At 37.5% G+C, this 22,782-nt stretch overlaps 1 protein-coding gene across 2 annotated transcripts in view; it reads left to right on the forward strand.

The window, feature by feature from the left end:
- Positions 1–22,504, forward strand: part of ror2 (receptor tyrosine kinase-like orphan receptor 2) — a 69,844-nt gene extending 47,340 nt beyond the window's left edge. The window contains exons 2-9 of one of the 2 annotated variants that reach the window (XM_055209165.2): positions 160–240; positions 7,913–8,200; positions 11,750–11,780; positions 17,119–17,240; positions 17,347–17,649; positions 17,956–18,213; positions 18,366–18,571; positions 18,704–22,504. In XM_055209165.2, coding sequence (XP_055065140.2) covers positions 160–240; positions 7,913–8,200; positions 11,750–11,780; positions 17,119–17,240; positions 17,347–17,649; positions 17,956–18,213; positions 18,366–18,571; positions 18,704–20,131 — 2,717 coding nt within the window. In that variant the 3' untranslated portion in view covers positions 20,132–22,504. The remainder of the gene's footprint in view (positions 1–159; positions 241–7,912; positions 8,201–11,749; positions 11,781–17,118; positions 17,241–17,346; positions 17,650–17,955; positions 18,214–18,365; positions 18,572–18,703) is intronic. The other variant, XM_055209166.2, reaches the window with a different exon arrangement.
- The last annotated feature ends 278 nt before the right edge of the window (positions 22,505–22,782 follow it).

The following is a 22,782-nucleotide window of genomic DNA, read 5'->3' on the forward strand; positions in this document are numbered from 1 at the left end:
AAGTCCCGCAAAGCAGTGGGGTTACAGTGCATTTTATAACAGCTAAGACAACACCCCTTAGCTGTTATAAAATGCACTGGTAACCCACTGCTTCTTGGAGCTTATTGCTTTAACATAATAGTATTGTTATCATTTTTACTAATACCTGTCTTTCTGCAGTAGCTGATGTGAACCTTTCGGAGTCTGGAGAGGTTGAGGCTCTAGCTGAGGCCCAAAGTGGAGGTCTGCCAACTGGTCAAGGTATTGTACAACAAGACTTCACTTAACTCAATCCAGAAATCATATGCACACTAACACACTTGTTCTTACATAAAATGTTGTGTGAAAAAAGTAAAAAACTGTCTGGACTGTCCTTGACTCATTAGACAAGATTCTTCCAATTTTTTTCTTTTTTTTCCCATGGTAAACGTAACTATATGGGTTTGGAAGAACATGAGAGTGATTTAAATAATGGCAATTTATGATTTACTCAAGGTCTCAAAGACTGCCACTCTATTTGGTGAGGGATGCTTTAATGTTAAACCTTTCACAGAATCTCTTATCTGATTTTACTCAATTTCTCTTGTCCTTTAAACATGCACCTTTAAACTTGCACTTATATCAAGCCATTCTAAAACCTGAGATGTGTCCTTGAAATGCATGAAACAACCTAATTTTTAACTGCAAGTTTTCAGGTAAGGCCATGTACAGTATGTCAAGCAGAAGTGCATCTGTATTTGTGCTTTCAATGTGCATAAATCAAGTAGTTGCTTTAGGAAAAACCCACCACTTTGCTTTGGCAGGTCTATTTAATAGCAGCTCAGAAAAGGAGCACTGCAAGAGACTGTTTATATTGGCCACAAGACCAAGAGGTATAAGGACTAAAGGAAGCTATAATAGTTTTCAGGTGCAAATGGCAGTGTCTTAAAACTATTAAAAAAAAGAACTTGAAGGAAACAGAAAATTCAGGACAGGTGAGAAACTTGCAGTAAAAAAGTGCAAACAATTGAGGAAGTAAAATTTCTAATTGCTGTGGCTGTAATTTTTGTTTCTTTGCGTTGCAATGTCACATTTATTTGATAATAGAAACTTGTGTTGCACAACTATTAAAATCATTTGTTTAACATATCGAAGTGTGTGGTTTCAACATCTATGTTTATGCAGATTGGTCACTGCCACAAAATAAGTATACAGTATGAAGAGTTTCGTTGCAAAACGAGATAAATCCATTTTTTAACATTTTTGTTAAAACATGTTTATTATTATGTTATTATGTTATTATTTTGTTTTATGGTGCTATTTAGCTGTATTTTTAAAGTTATGAAGGTTTAAATCAAAACAAACCAACTGCAGTTGCATTGAAATTAATTGGAATGCACAACCAAAAAAATAGATTTCTGAACAATTTAAAAAACGGTGGTTATCTCGTTTTGCAACTAAACTTTTCATATCTTATGTCTGTATATATGGTGCTGCTTCTCCTGCTCCTCCAGAGATGTGTGCAGGGAGGTTCACGCTTGTGCCTCATATCAATGTTTGTTTGTGCTACTTTAATGTGCTCTCAACATTAACATTTTAATAGTTCATCTAATAGACCATTTACACAAAAACCGGAAATACGTCAACAAAGCGTAAACACAATTCCGGTATATGCTTTGTTGTTGGTGGGGAAATGGCAGCTAGAGTGTTTTCAACTTTCCTAACTTGTCTACCGAAGTTCAACAGCTCCGATGGGGTATAGAGTGTGGGTATACATTCGTCCACTAAAGGGAACAAACTGGATAAGGGATATAAATTCTTCCACGCAGAGTTTATCCACATTTATCAAGGTAAGCTTTAGCTACAAAACCAGCTATAACTCCGTTTACGTTAATTGTAAATCTAGCCTAGGGTTGTGAATTTGTAAAATAAGATTTAACACATCGCAGTGAATATGTCGTGTGTAAGTTATGTTTAAGTGAGATGGCATGAGATTAACATAACCAGTAATTTGGTGTAGCTGCTGTACTAGGTAAATGTTACTGGCAGTCTGTTGCAAAGTTGTGTATTTCTATATGAGAGATAACACGCAATGTTTTCTTGTTACATGCGGTTAAAGTATCAAATATACTACAGGGACAGGTAGTAGTGAGAGGTAGATGCTTCAGATCAATGAGAGAGAGTGAGGAGCCTCACAAACTGGAGGTTTTAATACAGACAGAATGCCGGTTGGCAAAAGTTTCCCGTTCTTGCATGTTCACTCTTCTTGCTGCGGCACTTTCTTCACTTACTATTACTATTATATACTATTATAAAGGTAGGGCTGTTTCTGGTTGGAAGACGAACAGCCTTGAACACCACAGAAATACGACACTTTGACTCTGCTATTTTTCGTATCTGCCGCTACGATAACAGGAAGTTGTAATACACTTTGTTGACGTATTCCAGTCGAAAAATGCGGAAGTGCGTAAAAGGTCTATAGAGTCTTGATTTAAATATAATATAATATAATATAAAAGAAATGTGTTGACACTAAAATATGACACTAATGGTGATATCAGATTCAAATTGACTATATTCACTCCAATGAAAAGCATATATACACTATCTAAATCTTCCCCTTTTCCCCACATAGTTCAGTATATGCCATTCACTATATAAGAACTAGTAAATGCACTAACAAGTGCTTGATTTCAGGTGCAGATTCGGCGTCTTTCATAATGTAGGGGGCGGGGCACTTAATAGAGAGTATTTAATTGGACAGAAAATTTTATGAAGCTGTAGTATAGGCTGATGTCATAAAACTTCTAGACTTTTTTTGGTGCACATAATAAACTGTACGTTTAAATGTCTATTTTTTCGGAATGTGAATTTTGTCAGCATTTTAGACCATACCAGTTATATATATATAGTTCAGTATAAGAGCTCAGAATATTGGCTCGTTTTGAGTCGGAGACACAAATTGTTTTAAACAAGCAATGAAGTGCATAACGTCATAACTTTATAGATGTGGGCCCCAAATCTGCCTGGGCCTACATGCACATGCATACCCTGCATACTCAGATGCTATGCCACTGGTATTGTGTAATTCAAGTACTCCTGAGTCATAGTACAGTATGCCAGCTTCTGCAGAATACAGAATTTGTCATTAACTAACCCATGATCTTGACATAACTGTATCACAGTGTTATATTCTTTGTCAAAGATGACAAAATTGCATTATTAAATTTGGCCAAAAGTTTAACCTCAGTTTGTCCTTTCTCAGGTAGAAAAAACAAACACCATTCACAGTATGCTGTGGTCTTGGCAAAATAAAGTGACTGGTCGTCCTGGTTTGCAAAGTACTATTTAAATTTCTCGTTGCAGTTTTATATTCTTTTTATTATGCTTACTTTTGACTTTTATTTTCAATTTTGCTATTTTTAAGCTTAGCAGGGCCTGTCTTGAGAAATAATAAACCTGTGTATAATATTCACGTGGCATGTTTTAACATGCATACATTACCTGAATAGGGTTAGCTACACATTGTCTTGTTTAAAGTTTCTGATGGTCGGGGACTGTTGTTCAGTGATGTGAAACAGTTGTGCATGTTAGCAGGCCTGTAACAACCTGCCCCCTTACCACAACGAAGGTCTGTCTCTTTACTGTCTGGGTGTGCAACACAAATCTGACTTTTAACACTTTTTTCTTTCTATTTCTTTGCAATTATTGATGTTTTTCTCTTTGGACAATGGCAGATCTTTGGGGAAGACTGCGCGTGTATTTGCTGCACTTAGCCTATATGTTTAGGTGTCCAAAATGTGGACCAACAAGACACAAAGAAGCACAGTCTTCAAATATCTGCAGGGCGACAATTTTTTGTAGCATGTGGTCGGCCTTAGCTTGTAGTCATTTTGGCATGTTTTTACAAATTTCCAGGCAAACCATTTATGGCTACATACCACCTTTATGATGGCTGTGAGCTGAAAGATCAGATTTCAAATCAGGTCTAAATGAGCAGTGAGTCTTATGTCTGCTTGATAAGGCTATGGTCTTGCTGTCTCATGCACGTTCGTGTTTATCTGAGTTTGTGTCTGGCTTCACGCACACTATGAGGTCACACTTTTCACAGTCTGAGGCGTTGTTGTCGTTCTGTCTGTTTTCCCCTCATGCAAAAGTGTTGCATTCCTCACTTACATACTATCGAGTCATTCTCGAGTGTTTGTGAAGAGCACATGTCTACAGACTAGGGTCAAACATATCTAATGTTTGTTGTGTGGTTAAAAATAACTATTAACCCTTCAATAACAATTTTTGTGCATTATTGGAGTTTGTGCTGGTACATTGTGTGCTGTTGCATTACACTTTGTACGCTTTGTAATTCACCCTGAACACTGGCAAAGTACATTTTAGGTAAATATATTTCCAAACCCATTTGTCTTCTGCAGGGTTGCAGTAGGGCTAACATTATTTTTGTTGTTCTTATTAATATTAGTAGTAACTTTGTCAATTGTGACAAGCCAGATCATGTGATGGCCATGTTAACGGCTTTTTCTAAAAGTCAAGTGATCATTTTTGTAAAATGTTTCATGTACAACATCAGCATGCATAATAGTGCTAATGTACTGTCTTAACCTAATATTGCTGTGTGACACTGGGCCCTATCTTATCGATCTAAGCGCATTGTCTAAAGCGCACGAAGCACAGTCTAAATAGGCATGTCCGATGCCACTTTCGCTAATTTAACGACAGGAAAAATGGTTTGTGCGCTGAGCGCACGGTCAAAAAGGGTTGTTCATATTTTCCTAATGAGTAATGGGTGTGTTTTGGGCATAAAGTGCAATAAACCGATGAGATTCTTATCTCTCATCCCCTTTAAAAGCCAGTTGCGCTGGTGCTATGTCTAATCTTTATTTAAATGACGGACTCTGTAAACTCAAAAACTACGCGGAGGAAGAAGACCCCCAGTTTAAGAATAATGTTAAATAATAGAGTTGTTTTCATTTTTATTGAAATTTAAATTTTTTGGTTTTTTGGATTAAAACCTTTTAAAAGACGTTTTCTTTTAGTCATTGACGTAAAAATAGCAGGCCTTTTAATTGCTGTAAATGTATTGATATCCTACATAATCATTGTAATCTCATAAAACAATTTGTAAATATGCAAGAAAAAGTTTGTAGGCTACTCTCAAAATACCAAGAAAAGATAAAGCATTTACAAATGTGCGGAGAACCGAAGCGTTTCAGCACTAGAACAGCGCCATGGGATTTTTACAAAGCATTACTTAAAATGTTTCTCATCTCACCATATCCACAGGTACAGTGTCATCATGTACAATAAATCCGTAAGGTAGCATTTAAAAACATTTAAAAACAGATGCATTTGTTTAAAGCAAAGCATTTATTTACTTACCAGGATGCATGTGAAGCAGCTCTTTGTGCCTTCTAACGTCCCATAATTAGTCCTCATTTATGTCCAAGAGACTCAATAATAATCTTTTACATTCAATCCTTTAATCTTTCATATTTAAAAGCGTTTTTGTGCTGCTGTGCATTCAAGTATGTGATAAGCAAACCCACGTTGTCATCCCGTTTATAGGCGCATATTACTACTGCACTCTTTAAATAACAAAAAAAAACATATTGCGCTTTTAGACTTTAGATCAGGTTTTGTTGGTCAATGGCATAGTCTATTTTAGTTGAATCAAAATAGCAACTCCCCGACAATGCGCCTGAACACACCTCGTTTTCAGACCAGAACTCCCATGGGCGCAAAAGGGGCATAAATGCATTTGCTATTTAAACAACCTGGTGCTAAACATGAAAATGATCATTGCGCAGGGTTGAAAATAGCAAAAGACAGGTGTATGATAGAGCCCAATATATTTATCAATATCAGAGCCCTGATCCAGATTATTATGGTTTTCTTGGAGTTAATATATCCCTCCTCCCAATGTTTTAAGGTTAAAACATAGGGTTAATGTTTAAAATTTTATTCTAGGTCATCTATTCACTATATACATTTTGACAAGAGTTGTTTCAGCATATTGAAAGTAGATGCAGAAGAGGGATTAGAAGAGGATGGATTGATTGATTTGCAGTGGAAGTGAAGACAACAGCTCTCATTATTTCACATTACTTCACAACATCATCATGTTACACACACAAAAAAATATTGTCCCTTAAAGAGATCAAATTGGAGTCCAGACTAATAAGAAACATAATCAGTACACAGATCAACTTGACTGTTTTGTAAGGGATAACGTACAGGCAGCAGGATGTTATAGCAGAAAAATGTTCAGACCGTGTGACCAGGACCCCACGCACAGCCAAGGGTCTTGTATCACACTGAAGGGGTTTATTTTGTGATAACAACCTGCTGACTGTACATTCTCCCGCTTATTACACAGCTATTCTGTCATAATTTACTCACCATCATCAGTGTTGGGAGTAATGCATTACAAAATATAATATATTACAGTAATATATTTGTTTTTGCTGTAACGCAGTAATATAACGTACTGATGAAAATTTTTTAATATTTTACTCGTTACAGTCTTAGTAACGAGCGCGTTACAACAATCCATTTCAAAAATAGACCGTGTTATTTTTATTTTTGACCAATGCGCGCGACCAGCATCCAAACAGAAAAAAGCTGCAGGTAAAATAACGTTCGTATTTCTGTTTCCGGGTGCTGTATGCAGCATGTTCATTTTACTTTCATTTTGTATTTGAACTGCGATTTGGACGCGGTGCGCGTCAAATATAGACGCGTTTCTTAAAAAGAGCAGAATCTGGGAAGTCCGCGGCTGTACAAACATTGACTAAAGTGGTCGCAATCAGGTCTGGTAGCGCTGCACACGCATAATTCTGCGAGTGAGAGCACTTAGTAAAAGCAACAGAAAGTTTCTATCGGTCTCCTGTGCTGCTTGAACCTCAGAAGTAAAGAAACTTTTAAAAAGCTTGCCAGTAAAATCCATATCAACAGCACCAATGACAAGGTAAGCTAACGTTGCTGTGGTTACAGTCCATATACATAATAGATTGCTAGGCTACTCCTATGCTATATCTACAGTTTTATTACAAACAGCAACCTAAACTACAGTGGAACATTAGTGTAGACTTAAACATGGTTATCTAAATAGTACATTTAAACACGACTGTTTAAAGTTTTTACCAGCCTTTGTATGGGAACCTATATTCATTGTTTGGCAAAAAGCAATGTTCCTCTGTTTGTCTGTGTTTTATATGTTAGTCTACATGTAATCCTTATATTGTACTGAAATGAGCTGTATTCCTTGAGGCCTGATCCTCCAATAGCACTTTTTGATAAGTTGTGTCAACCCAGTGCATGCCAGGTTTAAAGAAAAGAAATGAAAAGAGGTTGTGTGTCTTGCCATGTTATTAGTCTATATGTTGCATTATAGTGGGCTCTAGCTCTATTTTGTTTGGTATGTGTACCATAATTTACCAGACTTTTACCAGATCATTTGTCTATGATTCTGACAGTGATTGTTACTGTATTTTGCCATAAGTCTTCACTGTGCCTATTCAAGCTCGAGGGCCAACACATAACTTCTAGATTTATAAGCAGCAATAAACTACATTTTAACATTTTATAATCCCTAGTCATACTTCTGTTATTTTGATGAAAGTAACTCAAAAGTAACGCAAAAGTAGTGTAACTCATTACAGTTCAGAGACAGTAATATTGTAATGTAACTAATTACTTTCAAATGACAGTAATTTGTAATGTATAATGTATTACACTTTGAAAGTAACTTTCCCAACACTGACCATCATCTTCTGAACCTGTATGGGTTTCTTTATTCTGTTAAACACATAAGATGATATTTTGATAAAAGATGGTAAGCACACCATATTATTTATTTTTCCTACTAGAAAGTGAGACGTGCTTGAAAAAAATATTTGTAATGCGTTGGTTCCTGACAGCTGCCCTTGTCCTTTTTCCTCAGGTGATTTCCTGGAATTTTTGGAGTCACCAAACAATATAACCATAATACAGGGCCAGACGGCTACGTTGCAGTGCAGAGTGGCAGGCCATCCACGGCCCAGCATCCGCTGGCTTAAAAATGATGCCCCAGTGGTGCAGGAGCCGGGCCGCATCTTCATCCGCAAATCAGATGGCGGATCAAAGCTCCGCATTCAAGACCTGGACACCACTGACACCGGATACTACCAGTGTGTGGCCTCCAATTCAGCCAAAGTCATCTCGTCTACTGGAGTACTCTATGTGCGACTAGGTAATGGAAATCTTCTTTTTCCTGAAGTAGGAACATTTGATTGATTCATTAAAAATTTAAGTTGGGTAAGAGCGCTATCTGGTGGATAATAGCAGAAATATGGATTCTCTTAACTGACAAGATAACTCATCAATGGCGGGGAAAGAGTTAAGGCGGCTCAAACATGCATTTTAGTCGGGGACTAGGATAAGACCTGGAAAAACTGAGAAACCACTACTTAATTTGTCTCAAGATCTTGGTAATGGTATTTTAACCATTCTTACACAGTTTAAGGAAAACCCCAGCGTTTTTCAATATTCTACTTTTTCTCTGATGATATTACTGCTCCCGAGTGGTGTTTTCCTTTTAAAGTGTTGGATTCCTTGTGCTAAACATGGGCAAAGGTTCAAAGAACCATTTGGATGTATGACGGAGTATTTCTGTGCCGAATGCACTTCGTCTGGGTTCGTACAAGTTTTGGAAAGTTTTTTCGACTGCTGATTCTGTTGCGTAACGAGTGCACTTCACCTGAAATAGAGCACGCAAACACCAACCAAGAGCTGACACGAAATCAACGTCACCAAAGAAGTGTGTTTTTGTTTGTGAGAGAAATATTAACCTGTTCAGCTTCCCAATGAACCCAGCATTATGGGAACAATGGATGTAATTTGTATATCCGAGATAGCAGTGGAGTTGTGCAAGTGTGTTTGTTTAAGACTGAATTTTGTTGCAATGGGGGCGGCCCAAGTGATAAAACAACCAGTCATGAGTCACAGGCGGTAGGGGTGGGCGATATGACCAAAATCTATATAACAATATGTATCACGCGATATATCAATATGTATCACAGTAGAGTTTGCTTTTTCTTTTAATAAGGTTTTAAAAAAATCTTTAATGCCATTGACTTTTTAGAATTCTCACAAAAACTTATACAAGTATAAAAAAGACAAAAACAATCTTATTTAAAGGTAGAAAAGTGATTTAGTCAAGAGCAGTGAGAGATTTTCTATCAACGCTGTTTGATTAACATGAGTGACAGAAAGGAGTAAAATTAGGTAACTTTCCCTTTAAGACCAAAGTCACTCCGGACCCAATATACTGTTACACGTGCGTTTGCTTTTTCAACTCTTTATTTTCTCTTAAGACCTAAATCATCATGTTTACTTTTTGACGCGTATGTGTATTTAAGGCCTGTAGTTGTGTATTTAAGGCAGTAGTTGACAGAATAAAATAAAATAAATATTAATTAAAATCTGTGTGAATTATTCTTTATGAAGTGTTTATCTTAACAAATGTAAACGGTTTACTTTAATATTATGTTTATTGTTAAATATTTTAATTACGTTTAATATTGTTACTATTTACATAAAAGACAAGAGTTTTCAGAATGCATTGCATCAAATGAATATTTTCAGTCATTTTCCAAAGTTAAAATGGATAATGGATAACTGAAAACAACAGAACCACAGCCTTGTAAATAACAAGATACGGCACTGCTAAAACTATAAATAAGGGACAATGCAACGCTTAATATGGCTGGCCTGGGGACGGCAGTCTTGCACTGTAATGACTTTCAATGACTTTCTTACATAGTATTTTTGTCTTGTTTTCTGTACAAATATCTAAAAATTCAAAACCATTTAAGTGAATATGCGCTTAAAACAAGCCAAAAATAGGGTAAGAAAAAAATCTTAACTTTTTTCTCAAACACTTAATTTAAAGGAACAGTATGTAGGATTGTGGCCAAAACTGGTATTGCAATAACAAAACTTGTGGCTAAAACTGGTACTGCAATCACACAACTGGTGGCCAATACAGTACATGACAACATAAACATCAGTTGAGGGCTGCAACTCCACTTTTTAAATGGCAATATCCTGACCAGACCACTGTTGTGAGTGATATAAGTATTTGAAATGAATTTTTTTTCTTAATGTCTACTGACATATCAGGGCCATTTTATGATTTATTGATATACATTTCTTACATACTGTTCCTTTTAGAAAATTTCTAGATTTATTTGCTTGTTTTAAGCACAAATTCACATAAATTGTATATTATTATTTACTTATTTAGGTCATTTTGCTCATCAAGAAAATACATCTTGATTTAAGAATTTTTAGTTATGTGTACGAATAACAAGACAAAAATATAAGAAAGACATTTTTGCAGTATGCCTTCCAGGGAATAGAACCAATCATCTATAAAGACTGACAGTTCTCTGGGAGAGGAGCTTATACAGAGTCGTGTGAGGCGCTTGCAAACATGTGTGCATGTGCAGTAGCTGAAACAACTTCGAACAAAGGTGTTTTTTTTGTGCAATGTGTATGATATGAGTGTAGATTATGTATAGATTATGATATGAGTGTATATTCGCATTTTGTTTTCCCTATGCCATCTGTGAGCAGAACTGGCACCGGAAGCGGTGCGTGACTTAACAAGCGGATAAAAAGTTTTTTTTTCGCCATGGTCTTAGCGTTGTACAACATCAGTAGGCTTTTTTCAGTGCTGTATTAAACACATGAACACTCGCTTAGATGTTTTTTACTTTAAAATATTCTGTTCTAAATACAACATTAACTGCTAGGGCCGTATGAGTATAATATAAATAGACTATGTGAGCTTGGTTATTGGAGTGACACAGAATCTTGGAAAGAGGCTCCTTTCCATTTGTCTTACTTATTTGTCACACCTTTTTCTTTTAATAATACAATTTCGTCTTTTATTCTTGATCATGTAAAGGTACTTTGGTACAACATTAGAACAGTGTAAAAAGCACTACATGACTAAATTGAGTTGAGAAAAAAATTAATTGAAAAGTAACTTTTGTTGATTGTCTGGTTTCTTTTCAAGATTTTATATAACACATCTGATTCAAATAATCACAAGTTAGTTATCTTTGATCTCTCTGCTTTGTCAGATACGGAATACAAAATGTTCAGTGCTGGGGTCCCTAGATCTGGTTAGGGAGGTCGGAAAAATTCATTGCCTTTCAATACTTTTCATTCAAGCTAGCAGGCTAGTGGTACAAATAATTGGTTGAGCACATATGTGCTTTTAATGGTTAGTTATTTTAAAAATGATTGCTGTGAATGATGAGGGTGTACCTTGACCCGTACTCTGTTTAATTGCCTGGTTTGGTGTCCCAGTACAGAGCTTTCTTACATTTTTTTACTTTCGCATTGAATGATCTTTCAGTTTCTAAAAATTGGGGCAACAATAGGATCATTCTTTCATCAGGTCTTAAACTTTTTGCTGTAGCTCCAGTGTTTTCTTTCCTGCCTGCTTGTTTTCGCATATGTAGGGAGTCTATAGATTTTCAAAGTAGCTCTGTTTAACAGATATATGTACCAAAGTCTAACATGGCATTGCTGTATATTTATTTGAGTGTACCAACATAAATCTCAGCATTTCTTTAAGAAACAATTTTTTTTCTTTTAGAATAGATGTTCTGGGTGGAGAAAAATGAGCTTGCTTGCATCCCTGATAAATTAGATGGGATTTAAAAGAAGAATTTAATTTAAGAAAGAGATAATATTAATTCAGATTCTTTCTGTCTTTATTTTACAGGACAGTCCCCAACCCATGGTGCAGATGATGCGTAAGTATTGCCTTTATCGTCTGTAGGTTTGCCTTTGCATATGTTTGCATTTCCCTTCTGTTTGTGTCTGTAAATAAAATGTTAATATTTTCCACAGTGTACATGATTTTGCCAAAATGGACACTATTACAGTTAAATTTCTCTACATCTGAAAAGGTATAAATAAATAAAGCGATAAAGAATTAGGTTCCTCAAATTATTGTCAGATGTTGGCAGTACTTTGAGTTTGATTCGATTGTTTTAAGAGCTGAAAAACCACATTACTGAATAGAGATGGACATTTCCAGGCCAAGTGGCGGCGGGGGGATAGTTCTGGTATGTCTTATTAACAAACCTGATGTAGAAGTGTGAATTGGATTTGAGAGATATACGTTTTATTTTATTTGCACAAATAAAGGGTTTTGCAACTCCGCTTCAAATACTTCTAAACTCCAATCATGTTTTTTGTATTGGAATTTTTGGCTTGCTCAGATGGAGTTTGCTGATATTGGAAATAATGTTTATATTGTTATAAAAGTGTTTATATGCGTAGTTGACCCATGCTGTCTAAATGAGTTGTAATGCACACTGTCTAATTTTGAGCTATTTTGAGCTATAGGCAATATAGGAATGTTGTTTTTTGTTAAAATTGAGGTTTCCATATAAATAAGTCCATTAGGTTTGTTTATTGTAATGATTACAATCCTACATACAGTACAATTTTTACTGTTATCACTGCTAATATATACTTCTTAGGACAAGCTGATACATGTAACATTTTGATGAAGTCCTTACTCTTGAGTATTCCCCAGATGATCATTTCTAAAACTTTACGATTAAACGCTACCATCTAGATCAGTGGTCATTAACTCCGTTCCTGGAAGCTCACTGCCCTGCACATTTTGTATGTCTCTCTTCCGTTCCTGGAACCACTGATCTAGATGAAGTAAAAATGATAAACACCTGTTGTACAATATGAGCCAGCTACAAACGTACAAGTAGTCGTGTTTTTCTGTTTAAAGGTGACATAGAATGAGTATTTATACTTGTTCTGTGATGTGACATGCAGACAAAAATTTTTTTGTTTGGGTCTGTAATGCCTTAGAGCTACCTGAGAGAGGTTTTTAGGAAGCTTCTATTAGGGTGGGGGATTTTAAACAAGTGGTTTTGCACCTATTTGGCTCCCCCTACTGGCTTAACTTGCAATCTCATTACTAATTGGCTGACTTTGCTGCCACTCAAAAAATGTAGCCAATTATTTTAAAGTGGAAGGGCAGTTAGATGCCTGTGATGTCATAAGCATCAGTTTTTCAGATTGGGCTGTTTTCTGGCTGACATTTCTAAAAGAGGAATTTCTATGAGACTGAGATGTTTAGCACTTTTTGTATGTTTGTGAATGTGGGTAGACTACCATTATTCAACAAAGACAAGGTAAAAATGGTTTTTCATTCTCTGTCCCCTTTAAAAACGTGACAATCATGTAATAAGTTAAAAAAGTTCAGTCGAAAGATTTCATAAATGGTTTTAAGAAACACTTTATGTATTTCCTTGGAAATAATAATATTTGTGGTCTTGAACTTCAACAAAAACGTTAAGTATATAAAATACAGTTATGCTCAGTCCAAAAAACATTAAACTCAGCAGTGAAATATTACATAGTCAAATATGTCAAATTTTAATGATAACACTTTTAAAGTAACTAGATGTTGCTGATTAGAAACTGCAGTTGCAACCAGTCAGGCTGTCTAGTTCAAATATGTTGCAGACATTTTGGCTAAAACATTGCTGTTGTGAGTTGTCAGTTGAATGTGAAATGGAAACTTTTTTGTTTGTTTAAGGAAACACCTTTAGGCATTCGAAGTTTCAAAGCCCTCGGAATTTAATTCCAACCACTTTGTGAGTCGCCAGATAAATGAAAACTGGAAACTGTTTTAACAGTAAAGATGGATATCTTGAATATAATCTGTATAATGCAGACTATGAAGAGAGAAATTGCACAGCTTAAAGGTAGTTGCTTTACACTATTGAAACTTATTTTGAAAAGCTCCAATCATAACATGCAAACCACAGATCTCTGTTGTTTTGCCTCTGTGAGCTCTGTTAACAACAGGTCATAAGATGCACATGAGTTTACTAGAGTTCCCTCTATGGTCTTTACTGAATTTGGCCTTTAGGACAGCAGGATGTTAGTTTAACAGTAGTCTTGCGTAGCCAGACCTTCAATACTGAAGGTCTGGTGTTTTTCGCTGCTTTTTCTGGACAAAGCCCGCCCACAAGCTGTTTGACTGACATGTCACACAACCAATCACAGTTTGTTTCATCTAGCATCACATTTTGGTCTCCCCACAAAACTGAGCCGGCTGGCAACAAGTCAGTTATTGAAATAACCAGCCGCAACCGCATAGCATCTAAATAAACAACATTACTCACCATAGAACAACGTTGTGCACTTCATCAACAGCCACACCAATGAGACGCTCCCGTTAAACGTCTGTTTGAAGCATATTTCTCCACATTTTAACACATACAAGCAATTCAGGAGAAACAACCTTTTTGACTCCACTAACTACCTCAAGCAAAACTCTTGGACATCTTTTAGAGAGTCTATGCCGCAAACTTTGCTTATTTTTGAGAATATAATGTTTAGCTGATCATGATAACTGGTCATTATTATCCACGTTAACACGACTGATTGTCTTCCTCAATGGAACGTCAGAGCTTTGTTTCTAGGGACCGAAACTAATCACGACACTCATGTCTCCTGGAAATCTGGTTTATTTCAACCAATCAAAGACGACTTGGACATTTTCACAGGGTTTCCAGAAAAGTGTACGAAAAACATCAGACGTTTAGCCAACAGTCTGTGGGCGTGACGTCTGAGGCTGAGACTAGTTTAAGAGTAAATTGTTTAGAAACAGAAGAAAATGGATAATACTACTGTAGGTCTGAATTAGGAAGTCTCTAAAATATAAACCTATATATCTAGAGATGCACCGATATCAAATTTTTGCCACTGATACCGATTACGATAGTTTGAGGGTTATATTTACTTGCATTAACTACATTTTGAAAATGAAAATTTCTGAATGTTATTTATCCATATAGTGACAATTAATATTGAACAATAAACTATAGTTATATTTCTTTTTGTATTTTCTGTACACAGAGTACAGAAATTCTGTACAAATTTATTGCATTTTCCTGTTCTCTTTTGATTGACAGGATATATCGGCCATGACTCTGGGCTGTTTTTAAACTATCGATTGTTAAATGCTTTTATAGACCGATACCGATTATTGGCCGGTATATATTGGTGCTCCACTTATTTCCCTTCACATAAATGTTTAATATTTGATGTTTCTTTTCTCTCCTCTTTCTCTGTTGTGTTTTTGTTTCTCTCTTCATACTCTGGTAGTATTCTTGACAAGGGGTTTACAAGTTAAGTTCAAACATCCACCTAATTGTAATTAAACCTGTTGTGATTTGTAGCGTGTGGCTGAAACCTTAAAGGGGACATATCATGAAAATCTGACTTTTTCCATGTTTAAGTGTTATAATTGGGTCTCCAGTGCTTTTATCATCCTAGAAAATATGATAAAGATCAACCCGGTAATTTAGTTTTAGTAAACCATGAAGGCCATTGAAATCTGTCTCTCCTTGTGATGTCAGAAGGGGATAATTCCGCCCCTTAATCTGCACTTTCCAATCACAGCCCTGCTATCAGTGCAGAGATCAGCTCATTTGCATTTAAAAGGACACATCCAAAAAACGACACATTTTTGCTAACACCTACATAGTGTCATTTTAACATGGTGTAATAAATTATCTATATGCAGGGGTGTGCATAACCTTTTTGGCCTAGTTCTCAAAGGAGCACCTGGAGATGTTGCTTGGTGCTCACACTATTCATAGCACCGACATCCTACATGCTGTCATCATCACTAATGTCCTGACTATTCTCTTCGCCATATCTCTTTGGTTTAAACATGGTAGACGATGATGTACATAAAATAAAATATGCCTGGTTATTGTTTTTAGCCCATGTGACCTTTATAAATGACTACTAACTCATATACATTTCAAATATTGTTAAAGACAAGTAAATAGTCAGAAATAAAAATCTAATTATGAGCAATAACATAAATAAATACAATAGAACAAACATACAAATGAAATAAACAGTGAGGTTTATGTTTTTAGTTTTCAGGTACAGTACAGAAACTAAATAATCAATCAATCAATCAGATAATATATTCTTTACTGTGTAAACTGGATTAATCTTCATTAAAGTTACAAACGTCATTTAGTCAAGACAAGGAAATTATGATTTTCTTTGTCTGTTGTTTCATTAACATTAAAAACAGCATCAGGTTTATACTCTAAAAATGCATGTACTGTCACTTTAAATGCATTGATCCGATATATCGTTACACACGTATTTTATTTCTCATCTGCTTATATTTATTTAATGTGCAAATACTTTTACTACTATAATAAGTGCATTTTGAGATAATTTTGTGTTAAAATGTCCGCTCAAGTGCAAGAAAACAAACCCAGTTTGCATCTGCGCGCTGTCTTACCATTTGCTTGTAAGTAACTAGCAATCTGTCTGAAGCCATGAAATGCAGATCGTGCTCACGCTTGAGGTGTGCACAAACAAAACTACTCAAACAGCACGTGGGTAAGGAGATCGCATGAGATCCGTTTCAGGTCTTGTTGTTATTTAATATTTAAATTGACCAATCGGGCCAGTGACTGTTGCATCCGCTAACAATACATTAATTTTAATACGTTTGTAAAAATTGTCTTACCAATTATTGACTAACAAACTTCCAGCAGTGTTGGTACGCAAAAGCGCATTTTACAGCAGTGTCTGGTGCGCATTTTTATTTTAATCGCGCATGCGCACCTGCGCACCAGTTTTGTGCACCCATGACTATATGGTAGTTTGAGCTAAAACTTTACATACGTTCAATGGGGACACCAAAGATTTATTTTACATTTTTAAAAAGTCTTGTGAAATGTCCCCTTTAAAGATAGACTAAAGAATGTCATGTCAGCCAGTTCTGTGACAATGGCCACCACCATGCTATAACTTGCAGTATGTAGCTGTGTAGCCTTATAAACTGTAAGTATTCTGTATGTTGCTTTAAATATAAAATTTCTATTTATTAACTGAGCTGTTTATGGTTGCCGAGAAAGGAAGCAATTGGATGCATTAAAAGAAAATAGGCCTATGCAGTAACAGTGTTATCATCTGCATTTGGCAAAGGCTTTGAAGTTGGGTTATCAGAATTCAAAGCTATTTGTTGTGATCATCAGTGGTTTCAGTAATTTCTATTCTCTTTGTCTCTTTTAGAACACATGAAAAGGGCTTCTGTCAGCCGTACCGAGGCATCGCTTGCGCTCGCTTCATTGGCAACAGGAGTATTTATGTGGAGTCTCTGCAGATGCAGGGAGAAAGTGAAAACCGCATCACTGGTGAGCAGTTTTGAAGTTGTCACTGCACGGTATCTCAGCACATGTAGGATATATAGTTATACTTAATGTTCTGTTTTCTGTTATTTATCATTGTTGCACCATCCAGCTGCCTTCACCATGATTGGCACCTCCACACAGCTCTCTGACCAGTGCTCCGAGTATGCCATTCCTTCCTTCTGCTATTATGTTTTCCCACTATGTGAGGAGGGCACCAGAGGTCCACGGAAGCGCCAGCTCTGTCGGGAAGAGTGTGAGGCTTTGGAGAACGACTTGTGTCATGCAGAGTATACCATAGCACGGTCCAACCCTCTCATTCTAATGCAGCTCGAACTGCCCGCATGCAACCTGCTTCCCCACCCTGGCTCACCCGAAGCTGCCAGCTGCATTCGCATTGGCGTGCCACCTCAATGTAGGTTTTTATTGAAAGAAGTGAAAGAGTAGAATGCTTGACCTAATACTAATATAGCAGATTGAGAAAAAAATATCGCATGAAATCTGATGTAATTGGCTTGATAAATAACCCCAGAAAAAGTGTGAATAACAGACAACAGTGAGCAGAGCGAGTAGGCCCTCTTGTGGTAAAAAATGGTTTAAACATGACCTAGTATATGGATTTGACTTAGAAACTACTAAGATTTTATTTAGCCTGACTTGCCTTTCATAAATGGTCTTATAAAATACAGACCAGGCCTAAAAATGTCTATCTTTGTTAAAGATTCACCCCCAGATCACAGGTGTTTCAATGGAAGTGGCACTAACTACAGGGGAACAGTCAGTGTCACAAAATCTGGCTACCAGTGCCAACCCTGGAGTACACAATATCCACACAGTCATCATCTGACCCCTACTGATTACCCTGAACTCAGAGGAGGACACAATTTCTGCAGGAATCCTGGAGGGCATATGGACAGCCCTTGGTGTTACACATTGGACCCTAATGTTAGAGTGGATGTCTGTGACATTCAGCCCTGCCGTGAGTAAAATATCTTAAAGATTGATAAACATGACTAAATAGTATATTTCATCAAATAGCTTTAAGGTTTTAAATAAATGACACATGTTCTGTAAATGTATTCATTACACAAAGGTTGATCGGTTTTAAATGTAATGTCGTTTTTTTCTCAGAACCCCCAGAGAAAGTGAAGAAGGAGATACTGTACATTTTAATTCCCAGCATAGCCACTCCACTTGTTATCGCCTGCCTATTCTTCTTGGTGTGCATGTGTCGAAATAAACAAAAGGAGTCTGCCGACACACCTACTCGCCGGCAGCTTACTGCCTCGCCAAGCCAAGAAGTGGAACTACCCCTTCTAAATCAGCACAAACATCAGGTAGTCTTCATCTCCCATAATTTTATTTAATCCTAAATTCATGTCCAGAATGTTATTTTCCTTTTACGTCTTTTAACTGAACATATACCGGTAATGCAAAAGTAGACCACTCATATTTTTTTTTATTCATAGGCAAAGCTTAGAGAAATTAATCTGTCTGCTGTTCGATTCATGGAAGAGCTTGGAGAAGACCGTTTTGGCAAAGTGTACAAAGGTCACCTCTACGGTACGGCCCCAGGTGAACAGACTCAGGTTGTGGCCATAAAGACAGTGAAAGACAAAGATGAGGGTACATTGAAGGAGGAATTCTGCCATGAAGCCATGCTCCGTTCCCGGCTACAGCACCCAAATATCGTCTGCCTTTTAGGTGTTATAACTAAAGAACAGCCCATGAGCATGATCTTCAGCTATTCGGGCCATGGTGACCTTCACGAGTTTCTGGTCATGCGGTCTCCACACTCGGATGTGGGCAGTTCTGATGATGATCGAACTGTAAAATCCACCCTGGAACAGGCAGATTTTCTACACATTGTCACACAAATAGCAGCTGGAATGGAATATCTTTCCAGTCACCATGTGGTGCACAAAGATATGGCAACGCGCAACATCCTGGTCTGTGATAAGCTCAATGTGAAGATCTTGGACCTTGGGCTGTTTAGAGAAGTCTACTCTGCGGACTACTACAAGTTGATGGGCAGCAGTCCGTTCCCTATTCGTTGGATGTCCCCAGAAGCCATAATGTATGGCAAGTTTTCCACAGACTCAGACATTTGGTCCTACGGCGTGGTGTTGTGGGAAATTTTCAGCTATGGCCTTCAACCTTATTGTGGCTATTCTAACCAAGATGTGATGGAGATGATACGGAACAGACAAGTGCTTTCCTGCCCAGATGATTGTCCCGCCTGGATTTACACGCTTATGTTGGAGTGCTGGAACGAGTTCCCCGCACGGAGGCCACGTTTCAAAGATATACATGCACGTTTGCGTACCTGGGAGAGCTTGTCTAACTACAACAGCTCTGCGCAAACCTCAGGGGCAAGCAACACCACTCAGACCAGCTCCCTAAGCACAAGCCCCGTCAGTAACATCAGTAACGCTCGCTACGTTAGTCCCAAAAAGTCATCCCCCTTTCCTCAGCCTCAGTTTATGCCCATGAAGAGTCAGATGCGGCCAATTGTTCCACAGCAGCTCTACATCCCTGTCAACGGCTACCAACCAGTACCGGCCTATCAATATCTGCAAAACTTCTACCCTATGCAGATCCCTATTCAGATGCCTCCGCAGCACTTGCACCCACAGATGGTTGCCAAGGCTGGATCACACCACAGTGGAAGCGGCTCCACCAGCACAGGCTACGTCACCACAGCTCCTTCCAATGGATCAGGCACAGAGAAGGCAGCTTTAATGCATGAAGACCAAAAGGCAACAGAGGACGATATACCTGATGGGGCCTCTCAGCATGGGCTGCACAATGAGGACCTGTCTGTTCCTGAGACAGAGCTCCTGGGGGACAATGACAGCCCACAGACAGAAGACGATGAAGTCAACTTTGAAGCGTAGGCCACCTTATGGATCAAATGAGAAAATGGTTCTGCGAAATGCACATTTTTATACATTTTTGGCAGTTGTGCAGGTTTGAAAAGTGAAGGAAAACCAGTAAATGACACATGAACTAAATGTTATTTATGCTTTTGTTTTTTTTTACTTGTTTGAACAGTGTGAACCGTCCTAGCTTCACCCATGAGCTGCCGCTTTTTAGTCTATGATAAGGAATCATGCTTTTAAATCTTAAGCAAAGGACAGTGTGTATGTGTGTATTGTTGCAAAGCTATTCAGAAGAATGTATGTTCTTACTGTTGCTGTGCAACATGAAACAAAACTAAAAAATGGTTCTCACCAAAATCCTTGTTAATTTAGCCTACTTCATAGTTGACATTGTCACTATGTTTATGAACACACTGCTTAAGGCAGAATCTAAGCCTTTTTTGCTTAATCATATATGGAGTTCAAAGCAGTAATCCATGAATAAACTGACTTCTTGCTTGAGGAGATTGTTAATAATGTGCATTATAAAACGGCACCATGGACCACAGTATGGAACTATTAAATAACATTGATGCAGACTCCATACATTTGGTCTGTTTATTGTTTTTGTTTTTTTTACATTGAATCCCTGTTGTAAAAATGTGTAATATATGTCATAACTCTCTTTTAAAATTGTAACTGTTTTGTAATATTTTCAGACATGAATTGTTTAGCCAGTAGTGTTGCTTAAAGTCATACCAGATGTTATAACAAATATTGTAAAGTATCATGGAGTATTTTAAAAGGTTTTAGCAACTTTTAGTTATAGTAAACATCTACACATCTAGAAATTGACACATCTGACTTGCTATTGCAATTAAACCAGTCATACACTTGACAGTTTGTCTGATTTGATATATCTGTGTTTTAGTTATTTTATATTTCACTGGTACATGGTAATCAAAGAGTAATGCATTATTTAAAAAAAAAAACGTTTCTCCTAAGTTTTTTAGACACCATTAAATGTGCATTGTTAGAGTTGTCCACTTAGAAAAGAACGTTGAGAAATTCTGATCCCCCAATGATGTAAATAGTTTCTGTATTTCCCGATGAACACGCGTATGACTCTGATAATGTTCACGCAGTTTTGGTTACTAAACCGGGCTTTGAGTTGGTGGGTTAAAGTTGACCAATGACTGGGAGGTAGGCGGTCTTATCTCATGCCACTTCCTAAAAAAGGCGTGTCCAAAGAGTAGCTGATATATCTTCTTAAAATGCACTTTTTGACAAATAACCTAATTGGTGTTGACCTGATACAGATGTAGACTACAGCTTTGGGCTCAAAGGTCGACTACTGAGATGTCAACTGCTACTTGTTGCGCCACGCTTGATGAACTGGGTTTTATCGGAGATTTGCAAAGTACGCACCGGTTGTACCCTATGCCAGACCTCCGTACAAATGTTGGGACGCGACGGAAACGAGAATTCACACCCGACGAGCAGAAAGACTGTAACTACTGGCTTAAACGAAACCGTAATAACGAAGCTGCAAAGAGATCTCGCCAGCGCAAGAGATTTGAGGGATATCTTCTGGAGGCACGTGCGGTCGAGCTTCAGCGCGAAAATGAAAAACTCAAAGTTGCGCTGTCTGCAGTCAACCATCATAACACGGGTCTGAATCATCATAGGGATGTTGCTTTAAAGTATCCTCTGGGAATGCCAATTGACGGCTGTCCACATGTGCCCACAACTGTGATGCCACTGCAATACCAGTGTATGCATGGTCTCTTCCGTTGTCAAGTTTCTGATAGTTGTGGATCAATCTGTGCCCAAACGAGTCATTGCAATTCGGTGTACAATTGCAATTTGGCGTCGTACCCCGAGACGGAAAACACCATCAATACTTCGAAAATGCAGCACATCAGTTTATGGGATAGTTATCCAATAAGCAGGTACAGTCAGGGATCGAACATGTGTACCAGTACCAGTGGAGTCCATCTGCGCAATAGAGGCTTCACCTATGAACATGATACATCTCAAATGCTGCCGGAGCCGCCTCAGTACAGCAATCCAGTGGCCAACCTGACGCGCAGTAACCACTGTTTTAGCTCCAGAACATCGTCATCTGAAACGACATTGAATTGCTCGCGACAGCCTGGACAGATTGGAGCCACTCATGAAGTCCCAATACAATCAAAAGTATCGGAAGAAACCTGCCAGCCAAGTACACCGTCAGTTCTGCTTCCACACAAACTGCGGTACAAATTGAATAACGCAAGGTTTGTTACAAAGTATCTCTCTTAATGGATATTCGGTATGGGTTATTATAAATATAATAATGATTTGTTCAAGTCTCGTTTTAAATCAGTAGAATTCTACATTTTAAATAAAGTGATTCTTTATCATGGATACCTCTTTCATGGCTCGGTGAAGATATGATAAAATGTGTGCAAAAATCATATAACCATTGAAACTTGGTTTGGAAAATGTATTCTAAAAGAACATTTATTACTGTGGGAGACATCACTGCATGTTATATTTTACTTTCTTGAAATTGTGACCAGTGTCCGTATCATTAAAGGATTTCCACTTGATGGCGCACTAGCACGTCTTATTTAATTTAGGTCATCTGCTTTATCATACTGTATTGTGCAACTGCTTTAGTTACATCATATCCACACCTGTTT

This window comes from Misgurnus anguillicaudatus, chromosome 12 (assembly GCF_027580225.2).
Source record: "Misgurnus anguillicaudatus chromosome 12, ASM2758022v2, whole genome shotgun sequence".
Lineage (NCBI taxonomy): Eukaryota > Metazoa > Chordata > Actinopteri > Cypriniformes > Cobitidae > Misgurnus > Misgurnus anguillicaudatus.